The sequence below is a fragment of the Larimichthys crocea genome, chromosome VIII (assembly GCF_000972845.2).
Source record: "Larimichthys crocea isolate SSNF chromosome VIII, L_crocea_2.0, whole genome shotgun sequence".
NCBI classification, from domain to species: Eukaryota; Metazoa; Chordata; class Actinopteri; family Sciaenidae; genus Larimichthys; species Larimichthys crocea.
Genome location: NC_040018.1, coordinates 32,904,900 through 32,924,669, shown reverse-complemented (window position 1 = coordinate 32,924,669; position 19,770 = coordinate 32,904,900). Strand labels below are relative to the sequence as shown.

General features: G+C 44.9%; 1 protein-coding gene across 1 annotated transcript in view; it reads right to left on the bottom strand.

The window, feature by feature from the left end:
* Positions 1–19,770, bottom strand: part of LOC113746318 (SH3 and multiple ankyrin repeat domains protein 3-like) — a 93,258-nt gene that overhangs the window by 28,902 nt on the left and 44,586 nt on the right. The window contains exons 2-3 of the mRNA XM_027281389.1: positions 7,406–7,633; positions 901–1,104 (exon numbers count right to left, since the gene is read on the bottom strand). Coding sequence (XP_027137190.1) covers positions 901–1,104; positions 7,406–7,633 — 432 coding nt within the window. The remainder of the gene's footprint in view (positions 1–900; positions 1,105–7,405; positions 7,634–19,770) is intronic.

The window sequence follows — 19,770 nt, the reverse complement described above, 5'->3', positions numbered from 1 at the left end:
GCTCTGAGACTTCTGGGAACTGACAACCTTCCCCTGTTTACTCTACAGCTCATCTCAAAAGCAATCACTGAAAGAGTCAGCAGGTCTGACTGTGAGGTCGGGAAAAAGGATGAAACGTTAGTGTGAGTGAGTCTTCTATTTATAATTTGAGGTCGATCACTCATGATTTACTCGAACAGGCTGATGGTGGATGATTTAGAACAGATTTGATGTACAGCCAGTCGCATCGTGCTTTGACAACACTTGTGACCTTCGCCCGTTCGTTCACTGATGCTGATGGTTTCCTATCCAAACACTCTCACTGATGCCAAGCACAGCGGCGTCGCAGCCGTCAGGACTGAATCTGAGGTTCAGTATCTTGCTGACAGGAATCTGATCACTGGACTTCCAGCTGAGCATACGGCAGGTCTTTAGAGACGCCGAGCTCACTTACCAAAATGGACACAGCATGGTCGGCTTAATAATTCACTTTATTTGCTCGGTACTTTTTCTGTCTGTATCAAACGTGATTACAAAGTGCTGAACAGAACAGTTCACGTCACAAACTCGATTCACTGATGAAGATCATGAGACGCTGTTAAAAGCATGGAAAAATGCAGTAAGTGGATCTTGAGCTTGGAAGCTTGTCACCTGATTCTATCATCACTGAATAACACACTGACTTGCTCACAGTCTCAAACACAAACACTAACGAGATTAAAGATTTGTTCTAATTCATTTATAATTCATTCACTTCTGTTTGCACCTCAGACAATCAGGCTCAGCTCGACATGAATATCTGCTTCATTAATATCACATCATCATATGTGTAGACTGATGTTTAGTGTCCTGTTGCACATGTTAAATGTCAAAATGAGACTCCGTCACTGCTGACTGGACTCTAACTGGCCAATGGTTTACCTCCAAAGACGGGACGCCCTTGCTGATTGGCTGGGGGTACTCTCGGAGGACTCGCTCTTCATCCAGGAACTTGCCGTCCCTCCCGTTGCTCGCTGGCTGGAACAGCCCATAGTTGAGCACGTCTTTCAGGCTCTGATTAAGCGTACAGAGGATCCGCTGCTTGGCAACCCAGACCGTCGCATCCGGGTTGAAGCGCATGCATTTCTGTGTGTGAGAGGAAATGAGACAAATTGATTAAAGAGTGATGACTGGAGTGTTGGCTGGCAGTCACCGCAATCACTGCAAATGAAATATTCATCTTTGAAATAATAACCTGACGACGTGACGTTATCAGCCCGTGACAGACGTTTCTCTTGTGAAACTGGACTTCCAACTTTTGACTGACAGATGCAAATAGGCCGCGACGTTCGCGTGATGAGAGTATTTGAATAGAGTCGCAGAACAATGGCGGCCAATCAAAATAGATCAGACACGTCGGAATTGGTGCTTCAACAACACAAACGCTGTCCCAGTTCCTCCAAATAAATCGCGGGCACCTGCAGCGCTGCCAAGCTTCCTTATTGTTTTATTGTTCCTGCGCTGTACGGACCACTTCGCCCGCTCAGCATGTAATTGACGTGACCCTCTGCTCTTTCCAGCATCCACATTCCCTGAAGTGACAAACATACAATACAGGACTTCAGGCCACATGTGAATCAGAGAGGATTATGGGCGCCGTGCCGTGGCATTCAGGAAGTGTTTGTGAGTGTGGATGTGCTGCTCAGCAGGCGATAGCAACGAAGGGATGAGCGCTCTATGAACTCTGCCTAACTGTAATCCTCTGGCCTGGCGTGGAGAGGAGAGGGAAGACGACGGGTTGAAGGTACAGTGTACAGGCAGATTTGGCATCTGGCAGGCCTGTTTGGACCGATACGGCGTCCTTTCCATCTGCTCCTTTATTACAGTGGCAAATTTCCATCGGCTCCCATTATTGCCGCCTCCTCAGCCCTCGACACGAGTTCAACTCAAACAATGTGTACGAAGCTTCCAGGAAACAGCAGATCAATGTTTAGCAAAGTACAGGAAGTGAGAAAGATCATCATTATGAGTGTTTGACAAACAAAACAACAGCTTCAGTGTTTTTCTTACTGTGTATTCACACATAGAGCTACATGTTTAGTCAGCGAGTTACTGCCCCACGTGAGGGAGTTACTGCCCCACGTGAGGGAAATGAAGCGTGAGATGGATCAGCGGTTTGGTGGACTGCAGACGTTGTACCGGACCGTGGTGGGGAAGACGGAGCTAAGCCTAAAGGCAAAGCTCTGGATTTTCCAGTCTGTCTACGTTTCAACCCTCACCTTTGGTCATGAGATTTGGGTAGTGACCGAAAGAATGAGATCGTGGAGACAAGTGGCAGAAATGAGATTCCTCCACCGGGTGGCCGGGCTCAGCCTTAGAGATAGGGTCAGAAGCTTGGACATCTGGGGGGAGCTCGGTGGTTCAGGCTTGCCCCCTGGGCACCTACATTTGGAGGTGTTCTGGGGCACATCCAACTGGGAGGAGACCACGAGGCAGACCCAGAACCAGCTGGAGGGACTACATAGTCCATCTAGCCTGGGAACGCCTCAGGATCCTCCAGGAGGAGATGGAATGTGTTGCTGTGGAGAAGGATGTCTGGATGTCTGGACGGACGGACGGATGGACGGACGGACGGACGGACGGACGGACGGACGGACGGACGGACGGACGGATGGACGGATGGATGGATGGACGGACGGATGGATGGATGGATGGATCAGTTTTCAAGCAAGACATGCTGCTCCATAATAAAGGAGGAGGAGGAGATGAAGCATTTAGAGATATTTCTGACCAAAACTTTTGGACTTGGACTCAGATTCAGAAACTTGACGACTGTTTGGCCTCCTAAACTTCCTCTAAACTGCACAGAATCACAGATTGTAAAAATAGCAGAACTTCCCTTTAAGGTACTTTCAGGAAGCTAACAGTTGACAGAACATGGTGGGTGGTCAGGCGGCCAACACTCAGTGAGACATTAGCAGCTTTACGGCGTTCTTAAACCGTCCAATCAGGGTCCAAGAATTCAAAGCAGCAATCTTTGGAAAAAGTAGCTCTTCCTGTCTAACCTCGAGTCTGCCATTGTGTCCAATCTTTGAGTCATTAGCAAAGCGAGCTCCATCTGGCCGTGAGAGCGGTGTACTGGCATGAAATCAGAGGGGAGACGGGTGAAATGAAGTGAGAAAGAAAGCGTACTCAAGGAGGACGATTGGAAGATTGTAGAAGAAGCATGTGGGGAGGAGGAAACATCATCACTTCCTGCGTCTGGCTTCCTTCATGTTCGAGTTGTTGTAGTGTTGCTTTGTGTGAAAGAGAGGAAACGTTGTTACAGCTGCCCCCGATCTTTGTACCAAGGCTCCTTATAACGTTCACAACGTGAGCAGGAACAAGTTAAAGGAGCAGTCTGGCATTTGTTGTCACACAGAGCTGGAGCCAGGATGTGATTAACTCAGAATAAAGACTGAACGGAGGAGGCAGGACAGCTGATCAGGATGTCAACGGCCCCTTCAAATCACCTTTAAAGCTGTAATTAACATGTCGTTTGCTTTATTTGTGGTTTGACGTGAAGTCACAACACAAAACTGTTTGTCTGTTTGTGTACGGATGAAACAAATGAGATACGTGTGTCAGTGTTTATGCTAAGCTAATGAATGATACGTTAATTCACCATATTCACACGGTGGCCAGTTATAAACGTAGAGCTGTGATCGTTTCACAGCTACCGGACTGATCAGAGACTGAAAAGATAATAGCTAGTGAAAGTCTGGAGGTAAAACTACATATGTGATAACTCGGTACATATAATATGTGACCAGTGAGCAAAATGTCCCATAACTTTACTGACTTCAGCAGATTTCTGAGGTCAGCACAGCAAAACAGTCAACGTGACGTCGTACACTTCTGTTATGATTCAGCGCTATGAACATAAAATAGAACTGGATTAAATCCACTGTCTTCTCCTGAGGTCTATACTCGTGCTTCAGATTGCATCGCCCTCGCTTCAGCTTCGAGGTCTCGTCTTTGTGTCACACTGGATGAGTCGACTGTTCATCTCCAAACTCAGAGCTGTTCTATCACAACCTGAGCTGCAGGTGATCATCCAGGCACCAGCTCACATCTCTGATCTGCTCTAACCTTACATCACCAGCAGGTCATGTAGGGTTCCAGTTTTCCATGTTTGGTTGTTTTATAAATAATGAATGAATGAATGAACATATTACTTATTATTCAAGTTTGGTCAGTACGTCATCTGAGCTTTGATTCACGTCGTATCGTTTAGAAGATAAAATGAAAAGTTCAAATGTTCAGACTGTGAAATCTGCAACATACAGTACACTATACATCACACACACACACACACACACACACACACTGTGTGTCACTGTGTGCCATGTTTGATTTCTAAGTGGACTGTGTGACTCAATCATGTGATCGAGTGGCACCACTGAGTACTCAGTGATGGATGTGGAGCTTTAGAGCATGCATGTGAGAGGGCTTAGTACACATGTGAACACACACACACACACACACACACACACACACACACCTCCATCCTTCAAGCTAATTACATCAGAGGGTCATGAGTTCATCTCTGGGTCTCTCGCACGCTTACGCAGCATTCCTTTAATCTGGAGCCATGCAGGAAGGGTGACGACAAAGTGCTCTGCAGCTCTGTGTGTTACATTCCTCGTGTTCGACGCTTCATCACATGAATGAGAAGATGTGCGGGAAAAATGAACATCCGAAATGTGACGGAGAGTCCGAATAAAGGCGGGAAACTTCTTCTTCTGCCCAGCACGTGAAGAAGAAATCCTCACCGTTGTGTTTCAGTCCCAGAGGACGCACAGCTACAGCACAAAGCTGCGTTACTGTGCTGACTCCAGCTGCTCGTCGTGAAGAACCGCCGCTCTCTGATGATAAACCTCCACATCCAAACCTGATCAGTGTGAGTGCAGCGTGCAGCCATGCACTGCCCACAAGAAGCTACAGTACAGAGGAACAATGCTCCATATCATCCTCCATACGGTCACACACACTCCTGGAGCTTCATCAAATCTACAGTGTGCAGCTAACGAATGCACGAGGCTGCTTTGTAAATCAAACATCTATAACAGCGACTGTTGGAATGAATAAAACATCCACAGCTTCCACTGTGAGCTGCTCTGCACAGACACATGTGAGGCTCCGCGCAGCAGATATCAGAGTTTAAAGCAGATCAGATCAAATATTTATGTTGTTTATCTGCTTAATTAGACGCGTCTTCGTTAGTTCAGTGAGGCTTCAAGCTCAGGCTCACAAATTCATCTGAAATCATTAAAGTGGTGATCATTACAAAAGCCTACAGGACGTCTGTGTGTTCAGTCATTTGAATGTATGTATCAAATAAGACATCATGGAAATCTTCAGATGAAGTCGATAAACACCTCAGATCTGTTCTGGGTGTTTTCTGATTTCTAAAGACGACAGCAAAGTCTTAAAAAGAAACAAATATATGACGTGGATCATCGTGGACCTGAGGCGGCTGAATGACACCTGGTTAGTGAACCAAACCACCTGTCAGTCAAAGCGTCCACGCTCTTAATCCTGCATAACTTTAAGCCTTAATATAATGTGAACAGGTGAGTTGTATATAAATTCACCCTCAGTACAGTTGTCATGAACGGGGAAATTAGCTACAGAGACCAAAACTGTTTTTTGTACCAGGCTGTAAACATGTTTATTTCTGCTGTGAAGTTGGACATTTGGACATGGGGACTTATGGAGAGTGACTCACTTCACATGCTGTATTTCATGGCTCCTGGTAGCACGGCCGTTCATCAGTCACATTTCGTGTCCGTATGAGGTCTGAGAATAACATCTATTATGTATTATTTGCTCCTATTCATCTACCTGCCGTTCATTTACATATTAATGGGAAAAATGGAGGATTATTATAACGAGTTTCATCAGTCATTTACTCTCTGCTCTGTCATCATCCGTTACAGGCTGATCTCTCCACACATATACGCTGCTGATCAATACAGTGGACCCGTCTTATATTGTTGAGTATTGAGCCGCGCTCGCCTACACGAGTAACAGTCTCTGTCCTCAGTCATGCAGAAAATCCCTCAGTTCTTTACAATAAGACCCTCGACATGTCGCCCACTCAGCGTTCACACTCTGTGTTATCAGAGGAAAAGGCTGCACTGAACTCATTTATGTCATTTTATTAAAGTGAACATTTAAATCAACCTGTGATCAGCTCAACGGTGTCTCTGTCTGTTCTCACACTCCTGTGATCAGCTCAACGGTGTCTCTGTCTGTTCTCACACTGTGTAACTCTAATGAGCTAACAGCAGCTACACTGACCTGTGATCAGCTGAACGGTGTCTCTGTCATTCGTACGTCTGTTCTCACACTATGTAACTTTGGGCTCCGGGTCGGGAGAAGTACGTAAGGCGAAGAAGAAGAAGAAGAAGAAGATGATGAGGAAGAAGATGAAGAAGAAGATGAAGAAGAAGATGAAGAAGATGATGAAGATGAAGAAGAAGATAAAGAAGAAGATGATGAAGAAGAAGAAGAAGAAGAAGAAGAAGAAGAAGAAGATGATGATGATGATGATGATGATGATGATGATGATGATGATGATGATGATGATGATGATGATGATGATGATGAAGAAGAAGAAGAAGAAGATGATGAAGAAGAAGAAGAAGAAGAAGATGAAGATGATGAAGAAGAAGATGAAGATGAAGATGAAGAAGAAGAAGATGAAGAAGAAGAAGAAGAAGATGATGAGGAAGAAGATGAAGAAGAAGAAGAAGAAGAAGAAGAAGAAGAAGAAGAAGAAGAAGAAGAAGAAGATGATGATGATGATGATGATGATGATGATGATGATGAAGAAGAAGATGAAGATGAAGATGAAGAAGATGATGAAGAAGAAGATGAAGATGAAGATGATGAAGAAGAAGAAGATAAAGATGATGATGATGAAGATGATGAAGATAAAGATGAAGATGATGAAGAAGAAGATAAAGAAGATGATGATGATGAAGATGAAGATGAAGATGATGAAGAAGAAGATGAAGATGATGAAGATGAAGATAATGAAGAAGAAGAAGATGAAGATGATGATGAAGAAGAAGATAAAGAAGATGATGATGATGAAGATGATGAAGAAGAAGATAAAGATAATGAAGAAGAAGATGAAGATGAAGAAGAAGATGAAGATGAAGAAGATGAAGATGAAGAAGAAGAGGAGCAGGTTTTCAGGTCCAGGCTGGCAGAGGTGAGGAGACCTGAGTTCACAGTGAACCTGCTTCTAAAAACCGTCTTAGACCATGACTGAGGCTGTAAGGTGTCACACCCATCGTTCATTCTTCAGTGGATCTCTGGATGATCAATACTCAGAGGTCGATGCTGAGACACAGATCTGATTCATGTTTCATATCGACTCAAACAAACATCTCACCGTCTGCTGCAGGTCGGGGATGAGGACTCGGACGACCAGCGAGTTCGTGTGAATGTCGTCCATGCGGCTTGGCGACGGCTCGGCGGTGGCTCTTATGGTCTCGTAAATAGTCTCTTCGCGGGAGCTGTCGGAGGCACAGTCGTCGGAGTAGTCGGAAAAGCTCTGGGCCATCTCATCCTCACTGGAGGTGGGGCTCCGGGGCATAGTCAGCAGGCCCGGCGGATTCAGCTGGGACAGACAAGGAGGAGAGTGGAAAGGTCAGACAAACCGAAGCTGTTCATTAAAGCAAACAGGCATTAGAATCGAGGAATTCCCCGTGCTCCCATTAGACACCTTCTGTTTGCTTCACAGAGCCCCCAAAAGATGAAGCCTGTTTGTTAGTGTCTCCATCCTGTGCTCGCAGCCTGCAGGAAACTCCCCGAGGGATGAGTGTGACTGCAGAGCCTCACAGAAGGTGCTTCATTAAGGTTACACCGCAGAACAACTTCAGGAAGGTGAAAACTGCACCTGCAAGCAATCGCACCGCCGTGACCAAAAGGCCCTCCGCCTAAAAACAGTGACGGTTCTCCATTAAGCCGAGACGTCGGCGTGATTTATGGATCAGCAAATGAAGCGTGTAACGTCTCTTCAGTCACTGAGTGACCTGCAGAGAAGGAAGACATTTAAAATAACCTGAATGTCTCATATTAAAGTCCACATTGTTTTCCATTAACTCATCATACACAAACACCATCATTTTAGATGCCTGGGTTACAGCAGACCTTCACCTCACCCTCACGTTCAGATGCCCTGAGTTAACCGTGCACGGCTCTGTGACGTCGAGGCCGCAACTCTGTTTTAGTCCGTTCTCCACGTGGTTTCATACCCACGGCATTTTAAATGCATCCACACAAATCTGATGTGAGTGAAAATAAACGTTCAAGACTCAGCTCATCTTTCTGTTTAGACCATTTCTAAAGACTGTAGGCAGGAAGATCACCAGCTGATCGACATGTCCTGATCAATATGTTTATTTTAACCACCTTAAAAAATATCAATATCAGTTTCAAATGTATGCTACATTTTGAATATTTTCGAGAAAACGTAGCTGTTACATCCACCACGCCCTCTTCAAAGCCACCAGACCAGACTCCACTGAAGAAAATAGAAATTTAACAGAGGATTATCAGATTAACTCAGAGTTAACTGAGGATTTATTTAGTCCAAAACAAGTTGGTGATTGTTGGAACAGTGGAAAGAGTCACGTTTGATGTCATGTCCCGATCAAGATGTATATTCTAACCACCTTTTGTGTGTTTTTTGATGAGTTAACGAGGTAATTAAGCTAATCTTAGTTTGGTGAAACATGATTTAAGAAGTTATAGTTGTTATGATATATACTGTAGATTGTTGTGATAAATATCTGAACATAACTACGCCCAATTCAAAGCCAATATCAGGAACGTTTACACACTTAAATGTCAATACTTCAAATATGGGTTGAATCTCTTTAATACTTTTTATATTACTGGCATATTACACTGTAAAAATACATTGGTCCTTGTTGATCATTAACAGAATCCTGGTGTGACGCATGAGCGCTGCTGTTTGGACACATCAGGATCCAACAACACGGCCGTGTCTTTCCATCAGCGCCGAGGCCGATCTGTTCCTCACCTTCTCAAGTGTTTTTGGTTTGATGGAGGACAAACTGTTCAATCAGAGAACAGATGAGACGTGTCAGCTGCAGGGCCGGTTCAAACCTCCACGATGAGTTATGTGTCACCTGGCCGCCTCTGACACTCATCCCGCCATACATACACACACACACACATATATATACATATATATATTATTATCTAATATATATATATATATATATATTATCTATATATATATATTATTATCTTATATTATCTCTATTATATATTTATATATATATCTATTATTATATATTATATATATATATTATATATTATTATCTATATATATATATGTGTGTGTGTGTGTGTTGCGGCTTGGTGGCAGATATCTGGACGCTGCCTCTCAGAATGTCTTCTGATAACACAAGATAAAGGCTCCAATTTGATCAGCTCCCTCCACAGATTGCTCTCTGCGGTTTCTGCTGATAATAAAAACAGATTTCACCGCGTGACCGCGACAATATGAAGGATGAAAAATAAGTGAGGAAAGACGGGAACTGTGCACGCCTCGTTAAAGTCATTTATTTGGAGTTCTGCTTTATTGGAGCTCTTTGGATCGAGCTGCAGCATCATTCTCCTCCAATCAGCATGTGGCCAACAGAGTGTAACATATGGAGTGTGTGTGTGTGAACATGTGTGTCGGTGCATGTATGTGTTTACAGTGTGCTGTGAATACATTAAATATGTAAATTAGGTAAAACAACTCAACTCAATTATCATTTTTATGAGCTCGAGAAGATGAAAATGTTTTAATGTCGACACATGTCCGTGACACGACTGTGTTATTGTCTTTATACTGACATCTGCTACCAAGATGTTTTGCACACAGAAATAACCAATTAACTGACGTCATCTAAACGAGCGGCGGTTTGTTCTTCACTCAGATTTCTGCCCTGGGTTTCGCCTCTCAGGATACACGCAGGCCGCCCTACCAATGAAGAAGAAAGTCCTGCATGATCCGTTATCAGCGATTCAGCCTGTGGTGCAGCCACAGGGTCAGACTTCCTCTGATACACGAGAACGATCAGAAAGACATTTCTGCTGATCCCTGCAGACGGATATCTGCACAGGAATATGAGAAAAAGACAAATCTTCATCAGGCGATAGCTGATTGAATTTCAATGCACCTCTTTTGCTCTCCACATGGAGTCCGCTCAAACATGATTGGTCAATACTCCTCAACCTGAGGCCACTGAGAGAGATCGACAGGGTCCGACATCGTGACTGAGACGCAAACTGACTCCAGTAAACTGCCTTCACGATAAACATCGGAAAGTTCTTCTGTTTCTGTAAAAGGAGCCAGCTTTGATGATCTGAGGCTAATAAAAAATCTTGTAGAGCAAAATACAGTTTCTTCCCCTTTAAGAAAGTACAGACAGAGTTTCACAGCTGAAGCGGAAACAAGAAAACAGTGTACGGAGACGGAGACAAAACCAAAACTTTTAAGGAGTTTAAGACCAAGACCAGACAGAACAGAGCGAGCTTAAGTCTCTAATATTCACCACATCTCTCCAGGTGAGGCGTGTCTTCAGTCGTATTTACAGACCGCTGAGTGTTTTCATCGTGATGAACTCGTCAGGAAGTCAAATTTTATTAAAGAAGACTTCACAGACGACATCAGCTTCGGCTGCTTCCTGTGTCCACTTTGTCTCTTTGTCTCAGACTGAGACAAGACCTTTAAAAAGTGGCCAATCATGAGTACTATGCCATTAAAGTCATACAAAGAGATTTGTTCTTATTGTTTGTATATATTGTAGAATATTTTCTATTCCTGCAATCACCTGAGCACATATCAGCAAACCGCCAATCAGTGACAGACAGAAAGTCAGAATTCATGTTGTCTCTTCACCCACATGTGTGTCAACACCTCGACGGTTACACGCCTCTAAAACACATGAGCTGTGATTATCAGGCTGACAGAGGAACTACTTTAATGAGACACCTTCGCTCACACGCCGGCCTGAGCGCTGCTGTTCGTTTCCCGTCATGAATCGAACGCCGCGTTTCACCGCCAGCAAAAAAAAAAAGAAAAAAAAGTCAATCAAAGAGCAGAATAATTCCTTGTTGTCACACAAAGTGATAATTATCAACTGATTAGCATGCTAATTCATTCACAGCCAATTCATTCCCAACGACACTACACAGACTTGCCTGAGGACACGTTACCGCGACGAGGATCATCTGTGTCACGCTTAACGCTAAGCCTGCTGAATTCATGTATTTTCTTTAATTAAGCACGGCGGGAACAACTGGAAAGTCAGAGCGAGACGAGCTTCAGATGTCCGGAAAATGAAATGAATATAACGACAACTTTGACGTGATCGGCAGAAATAACTTCAGTGAACGCCTGTTCATGTTTTAATTCACTTAGATTCTACACGGAGTCCGCCATGTTCGTTACAGTAGAATGGACAAAAGGCTTGACTACACACTATGTATGTACAGCTATGGAAGAAAAAGCTAGTTTCAGCTCACTGTGTGTGTTTGGGACTGCGGAGTTCAATGCGATTGGGAATTTCATCACCAGATACCGCCAAATCTTACACACTGTACCTTTAAGAAGTATTTCTGGCCTGTGAGATGACTTTCGAGTCGTGACCGAGCTCTGACGTAACCTCAGCGCCCGGGCTGATTTGAGGCTCTGATGTCATTCAGGTTTGCCGTCTGACTGACAGCTTTCAGGAGATTGCACCATTTCATATCGGCCTCGTTAACCTGATTCTGCCGTGACATCGACGAGCGCTCTAATGGACGACGGCGGCAAATCAAGAGAACTTTTCCGGCGGCCAAAATGTTCCCGCTGCCTCTAAGTACCTTCACTTTCCCCTGCCTGCTTCTATCAAAGCAAATGTGTGAGACAGAGAGAGAGAGAGAGGACAGCGAGTGTGACGGCTTCCTTTGAACACACACACACACACACACACACACACACACACACACACACACACACACACACACACACACACGTGTCCATTGTAGAAAATAGCCGGGTTCATTCCTCTTCCCCTCCCTCGCTTCATTCAGTGGCGTAATTGAAAAGATGAAAAGAGTTTGGTGGAGACTTTGGAAGTCTTCAGGTTCCTCGGAGAGTCGGCGACGTTCGATAATGAACTCGGTGATTTGCAGGCGTGTGCGTGAACGTCAGAGAGAGAGAGAGAAGGACAAAAGAGGAAGTGAAGGGGAAAAAGAGCAGATGTTCTGTCCGGTGTGAAAGTCTGGGAGAGAAAGTAACCATGATCAGACCAGATTACATTTGAAAGTGTGTCATTAGATTACAGTTACAATGTGAAGGATTACTTGATTACCTCTTTAAAACAACAACAACTGTGTTCCACATGGGAAAGTCACTTTTATTGTCCATCCATCCATTTTCCGTCCGGATAAATCTGCTGCCACCGCAGCCTGACCTCGGATAAGTGGAAGAAGATGGATGGAAACGTGTGCAGATACTGTGAGGCGGCTGGACTCTTCATCTTCATCATCCTCGTGTCCAAACCCACAGAGACTCAGAGCGGTCGGCGTCCTGTGAGGAGCTTCCTTCATTGAAAGAACAAAGAGCGACGCTGAAGATTTCCTGGATGGGAAAGATGTTTTCACTCTTGTCTCCGTTACGTAGCATCAGCGTCAGTGTGTGTGTTTGTAACGCAGCGGATTCTTTCTTCCATCACAGCTCCATGATTCAGACTTTTCCTTTTTCAAAGTGATTTGGCCTCCAAACAAACTCGAGCGACGAGGCTTCAATCACTGCTCGGAATATTCAACAGTCTCATTAGAACTTTGTTTTCTCACCTGAGTGCAATAAATTACCGTAACGAGCGACGCCACGTTATCCACAGTGATCCGCGTGTTATTTAAACCAAACACAGACGGTAAATGAGGCTGCAGGAAAAGGTTAGCCGTGACACTGATACAGAGGAAACACACCGACCCAGAGAACACCGGGAACATGTGACAGACCGAGCCTGTGAACAGTCATTAGTCTGGCTGCAGAATCACACCGTGAGCGGGTCAGGTCTTTTATCATCGTCTTCACACTTTGACTACACTCCTGACATTTAAACGGCGTGAAGACATCAGCTGCAGCGTCCAGGACAAAGACAGTCCTTTGGCTTTGAGTCTTCTTCTTATTGCGCGTCACAGAACGAGACTCGAACACAGTGTTCAGCTTTCAGTCAGAAAAGTTCACGTCTGACTTCTTAAAGCGTTGGTTCAGGTTCTGAGGTGAGGTTGAGTCAGCGTGATGATGATAGCCTCCAGTTTGACTTGATGTTCAAATGTTATCTACGGTCTCGTCAACGTCACCAGACTTCAGTGACAAAAACAGGATTTTTCGGGGAGTTGCAGGTCCAGACCTGCCTCGCTCTGTTTGTTAGTTTGTGTCTTTGGTCGGCAGGCAGTGGCAGTCGGTAGGTCCGGTGTTCTGTCAGGTAAAATCACAGTTTTTTCAATGGAGTCTGGTCGCTCTGGTTGAAAGATGTGGCTGCTTCAGAACGAGCTGTGTGAAAATCATTTAAATATAGTGTACACGCCCTCATCCACAGCAGTATCTGTGTTCTCTTCAGTCAGACGAGTCACATGAAAACACCAATAAACTAATCCAGCCATCAGCAGCTCCGGTGTCCTGTGAGGGCTCTACTGCAGGTAACACTGCCTCACTGTGAATCAGCAGATGACCTGAACGATTCCTTTAACTTGACAAGTACCAAAGCTGGGAACAGACCACAGGATTACTGAAACCTGCGAATAATAGACTACACATAACAAATGTTTTCACCAAATGTCAGATCTGTAGAGAAACACTGACAAACAGTAAATACAGAACAACAACATGGACTGTGTGACGGCAGTGACAGCAGAAAGAGCGGAGAAACTGTGACGAGCTGGACGCCACCTCCTCTCTTTTCCTGCTGTGAAGTTGGACATTTGGACATGGGGACTTATGGAGACTGACTCACTTCTGGAGCCAGCCTCAAGTGGACGTTAGAGGAACTGCAGTTTTTGGTACTTCTGTATTGGTTTCACTTCACAGCCACTGAGGTTGATGCTTGGCGATAATGCAAAGTCTCACACGTTTCCTGTTTGACATCAAACAAACAGCTTGTCTTTCTAGATGTACGCCAGATATTTCATGAAAGAGTCGGAGGAACTGAATAAAACACAAGGAACAGAATCTTTTGAACTTGTTTTCAGAATAAGAGCTCTAACTTCAGCTTGAAATAAAGCTTTCACAGTCTTATTTTGACGGGAAACTTGCTAAAGGTGGAGGTGATTCTGTGGTGAACCATGCTGGAGATCAAGATGATCAAAATAATCTGTAACACGTGGATCAGACTTCTGTGTCATTTACACGCTGACTAAAAGCTACATCGTATTTCCTCCTGTGCAGGTCAATAAGAAGCTGAGCGCAGAGAAAAGACGAAGATGACAGACGAGTGACGAGCTCGTTCAGTCGCCTCGTGCTTCTTTGTATCAGTGAAATGGCTGTGAAGTCGGTTTGAGTTTGATTGATGCAGTGTGTGTGTGTGTGTGTGTGTGTGTGTGTGTGTGTGTGTGTGTGTGTCGTGTTATTGATGCACCTTCTTTTCTCTTACGATACATAAAAAGCTCGTGAAATGGAAATGATGAATTGCGCTCGCCGGGCCGATGATATCGACTCCATGTGTCAGGAGTCTGACCCAGTTCTGTCGGTCCGAGGGTGAACAACAGTAACAACTGTGCTTCCTGTGTGAGCAGGTACAACATCTCACACATGCAGATTCTCAGTTTGATCAAACTGTGTGTGAATATTTATACGTGTGCCTTGTTATTTGTCATGTTTCTTCCTAACAAGCACGTTTGTTGCATTCATGTGCCATCATCTCGCTCCGTCCCTGAAAGGTTGTGGTGTCACTTTGTCTAAAGGTTACATCTGCAGCCTGTTAACCCTTCACAAAGGGGGGAAGGGTTAAAGTTCTATCGCCTAGCAACAGAAGATGTAGGCAGGAGAACAAACTGAATTACCTCCAACTGTAAACGTCCTTTTAAAAATCCCAGGTTGGTCCTGGGCAGAGCGTTGTTCGATGGTTTCTCAGGAGACGTGAAACATTTACAGGTTGTTTTAAGAGCAATAAACGAGTCCATGGAGGTTTTAAAAGATGATCCGACGTCCTGCAAAGAACCCGGGTGCTGTTTAACTGGAATTCAAAGGAAGCTGACTGTTTTTGACCAAATTCATTGGTGTCTTCTCCTTTGTGTCGTAGACATGACGAGTCTCAGTCCAATTAAACATGATTAATGATCCTTTAGTTCTGACAGTTTGAGTTCGAGACATTAACTTCTGCCTGCCTGAGTATAGAAAGGCTGTGTTATCATTCGCCCCTTCAGCTGCAGCTCTTATTTTGAAGGTCAAACGTCAGAAGGTAAACTAAAGAAATGTTTCTTCATTTCTACAGCGTGCTGACTCGACTCACTTTTGGTGCCAGGTGTTTTTCTTGGTCGCGTAAGGTGGGTACCCCCCCCCAACATACGTGGGATTCTTAGCTGATTGCCATGGCGACGCCACGTGAAACAGCTTCGACATCATCTTCAAAGGTGACACAAACGCCGGGAGGTGTTCTGGCTTTTTGTGAAAAGGAGGCAAACTTTGTTTCAGGCGAGGAGACGATTTCAGTTTTAACCTCAACTGGAGCCTCAACCAAAAACTATCCACAACTTTTTCCAATGGTAACCCATAACCCATGGGGGTGGCAGTGGCTCAGACTGCAGGGACTTGGCTGAGGGTCAAGTCCAGTATGAAACAAAGTATGGACGGTGGACAGTAGCTGTAGAGGTGCCCTTGAGGAAGGCTGCTCTGTGTGGCCGCCCAGCTCCACCATCTCTCCACATTCGCATGTCCATGAGCCCTTTGTGTGAAAACAATAAAGTATCTTTTCTTTTCTTCTCCTCCTATGAACGAACGAGTCCGGCTCAGCCGTGTAGTGGAAATTGGGCCGTTTGATTGTGTCGACTAATCGGGGTACATTTCTAATGTTTCTATTTCATATTGTGATTAAAAAGTTTAGTTACTGTCTCTATGTGTCGGTTCTGTGATGAAATGCTGACTTCCCCAAAATATAGCCTGACTCTGTCCAGCCCCCCGCGACCCTGAAGAATCACAGGACCATTAAAGTCCAGAACATTTCACCATGATGCAGGTAGATGGATCCAATGTGGAGGATTTAGTGGCATCTAACAGCAAAGCAAACTGAATACCCCTCGCCTCACCCCCTCCTTCCAAACATGTAGTGCAAGGTTCAGGTTCTGCAGCATCTTCGTGTTTAAGTTGCGTTATAATTTAGTCTTCCTCTCGATGTTCATCCCCTTCATCGTTGGAGCTTTCATGATGCATCAGCTGGGCGACGCCACACACTCTTCTTCATCGCCACCCTCAGCCTTCATCTGCTGTTCATTCAGGCGTCGATGGAGATCAAACAGTCGGCGAGCGCTCGCAGCCCTCCTCCCACCTCTGTGACAATCGAAAGGCCCTCGAGACCACACGGGAAAAAGAAATATCATCTAATCCATTTTTAATAAGCGCTTTAATAAGGACTTTAATTAGCGGGGTATATCATGATTGATCAGTCGTCATGCGGCTCGCTGTGCCCGAGTGTCAAACAGGGAGGTGGAACAATAGCAGTAAATACAGCTGTTATTAAAACCTTTGTACAAAAACATCTCACCACTTCATTATTTGTCCCGAGCCAAAGATGGGAAGCTGTGACTGAACAACAATCATATAATTGAGGTAAATTATACAGCCGGGCTGATTATAACATTACTGAAACACAGATCACATCATTACTTTCACTGTGGAGAGAAATGTTCACACAAGATCCACTTCAAACGCGACGAGTGTCACAAAGTGAGGTATGCAAAGAGTACAAGAGAGTGTAAAGAGACCACACACACACACACACACACACACTCACACACACACAGTAAAAGGAAGACGTCCGTTTCCTTGTTAAAGTTTCCTGCAAACAAAAAACAGACATACAGAAAGAAACACACACACACACACACACACACACACACACACACACACACACACACACACACTAATCAGTGGATCATTTCTGTTAATCTACCACCTGCTGCTTTAATCAACACACACACACACACACACACACACACACACACACACACACTGAGTGGGATCATCTGTAGTTCGTCTGTACGTACAGAGCTCAGCCCCCGCAGATAACAAACCAAACACAAGAAACAAACCGGCACTGATCGACGTTTCTAACACTTCAATGTAACCTGAACGACGCCTGGCTACTCAAACAAGTCACCTGTGACGACACCCACCTGTCAATCAAAGCGTCCACGCTCTTAACCCTGCATAACTTTAAGCCTTAATATAATGTGAACAGGTGAGTTGTATATAAATTCACCCTCAGTACAGTTGTCATGAACGGGGAAATTAGCTACAGAGACCAAAACTGTTTTTTGTACCAGGCTGTAAACATGTTTATTTCTGCTGTGAAGTTGGACATTTGGACATGGGGACTTATGGAGACTGACTCACTTCTGGAGCCAGCCTCAAGTGGACGTTTGAGGAACTGCAGAAGTCATGATGATATGAAGCATCAGTTTCCGTCTGTGTGAAGTGAAGCGTTGCATCGCTCCTGATGAGCAGTCGGCATCTTGTATCACAGCTTCTGTCATCACTGTGTGAATGAGTGGAAGCATTATGACGTGCTGCATAAATACATACAAATCCATTTACACTGATGTTTCCATCAGGGCACGTATAGATTTGCCAGTTTTGGAGCCGTCAGTCACTTCGGATGAGAGCTGTTATGTGTGAACATATAATACGAGTATTCCTCTGAGCCAAGTGACAGCATGTCATCATCATCACCATTCTGTGGTGTTATGCCCTCCAATTCCTCCTGACCCAGACAATCACGGAGGACCTGAGTGGCTTCCTCGCTGAGACAGGAGAGCAGTCAAGTGCAAAGAGGAAGGATGGACCGAGGTGAAGAGAGGGGAAAGAAAGTTTGAGGCCGAGCGATCAGCAAAAGGATCACACCTTCAAACTCAGTGAGTTAGAGAAGGAGACAGCGTGCTGTAGCGTCCAATCAGGACAAAGAACTGCTGAGTAGTCCAACTCACCCGATCCGTGTACACCTGAGACGATGGCTTCACCCCAAACTCCAGCACTCTGCTATGATCCCACTTTGCTGCTAAGCTTCTTTCTTTTCCGTCCTCATGAAGACAGCAGAGGAAACACACAGATGGTCCACTGCTTCTCAGAAGAAAACACTGTCTGTGTGTGAAGAGAAACGATGAGCAGACTCTTCATTTCATACTGTGCCAGCCTGAGAGCGAGCGGCCAGCTGCACATGGACGGGTTTGTTTTCACCAAGACTGTCTCTGAGACTGCCTCCAGACTGAAGCCGATCAGCTTCAAGTGGACGCGTTATATTCAGGTTTTATGGATCGATCGACGACTTTCACGGTTAACATCTTAAAGGAGAAACGGTCATCGTTATAGAGAATGGTTGACTTTCTGTACGAGGGCTTAAACTTCACGACGTGCGCAAAAGAGAGGAAAGACGTCAAACAGGCGTAAAAGGACGAAAAATATGAGCCGGAGTCTTTGTATGTTTGACCAGGTGAGCTACCTGGTTAATACAAACCTATCAAACAGTTGTCAATCTGGAGAATTCATCTTCTTGGGACCATGAATGTTGGTGCAAACTATATGAAACATGATCTAATAGTTGTTTCGATATTTCAGTCTCTTCTTGGACAGTTTACGATCAGCAGATGGTCGTTTCGTGTGAGGATGACAACGGTTTTTCTGAGACTGAGCGACTTTTAGGCGACTCTGAAGCCTTTTCGTTTGAGTCTGACACCTGAGTCTGAGATCTGAGGAACACCGTACTCAGGTCATTTTCACACCTCCACTTTGTGTTTGTGCATGTGTGTGTTAGAAGAATCCACGTGAACAATGCAGAAATGAAAGCAGCACTCTGAGCAGAGCTCCTCAGACAAAGACGTTATTGTAAAACACTGAACCTCACATTGCACACGCATATCGTTAGCCTAACTAGCCTCCCCGTCTCCTCGTCCCTCGTTTAAACTCCTGTGAGTGACGGCCGGGCTGACAGAAGTAATCACGAAGCCATTCAAGCTCCTCTGCGCGACGCATTGTATGTTTTGGCTCTCGGAGCCGGGCTTCCTGTTAAACTCTGCAATCCAGGTTTTATTCATGAAGATCCCACGAGCGTCTTCAGCACACTCTGCAGAACAACGCAGCTTTTTGTTAATTCATCTGACGGAGACAATACAGGCTGATTCCTTTGTTAATGTCAGATGGAGCTAATAAGAATAGTTTCCATGTGGAGGCCTGTGAGTCTGTCATTAATAGTCAGCGGAGCGTGCATGCAGTGACGCTCCTGCATGTCAACTCTCTCCGGCTTGTTTGGGAATCACAAAGCAAACTGCACAAGAGAGGAGCTGCAGAGATAATAGCTTTCTGTTCCCTTAGAGACTGTGCAGCAAACACACGGGCAAATGGTACATGTAGAGCTGAACGCATGCCCACAGAGAGAACAGCAGCACACCTTAAAGGTTAGTCAGATCCAAGCAAGTCATCGGATTAGACAAGTCGTTCCACAGCAGCACTGAGCCTTTTAACTCCATGTATGACTC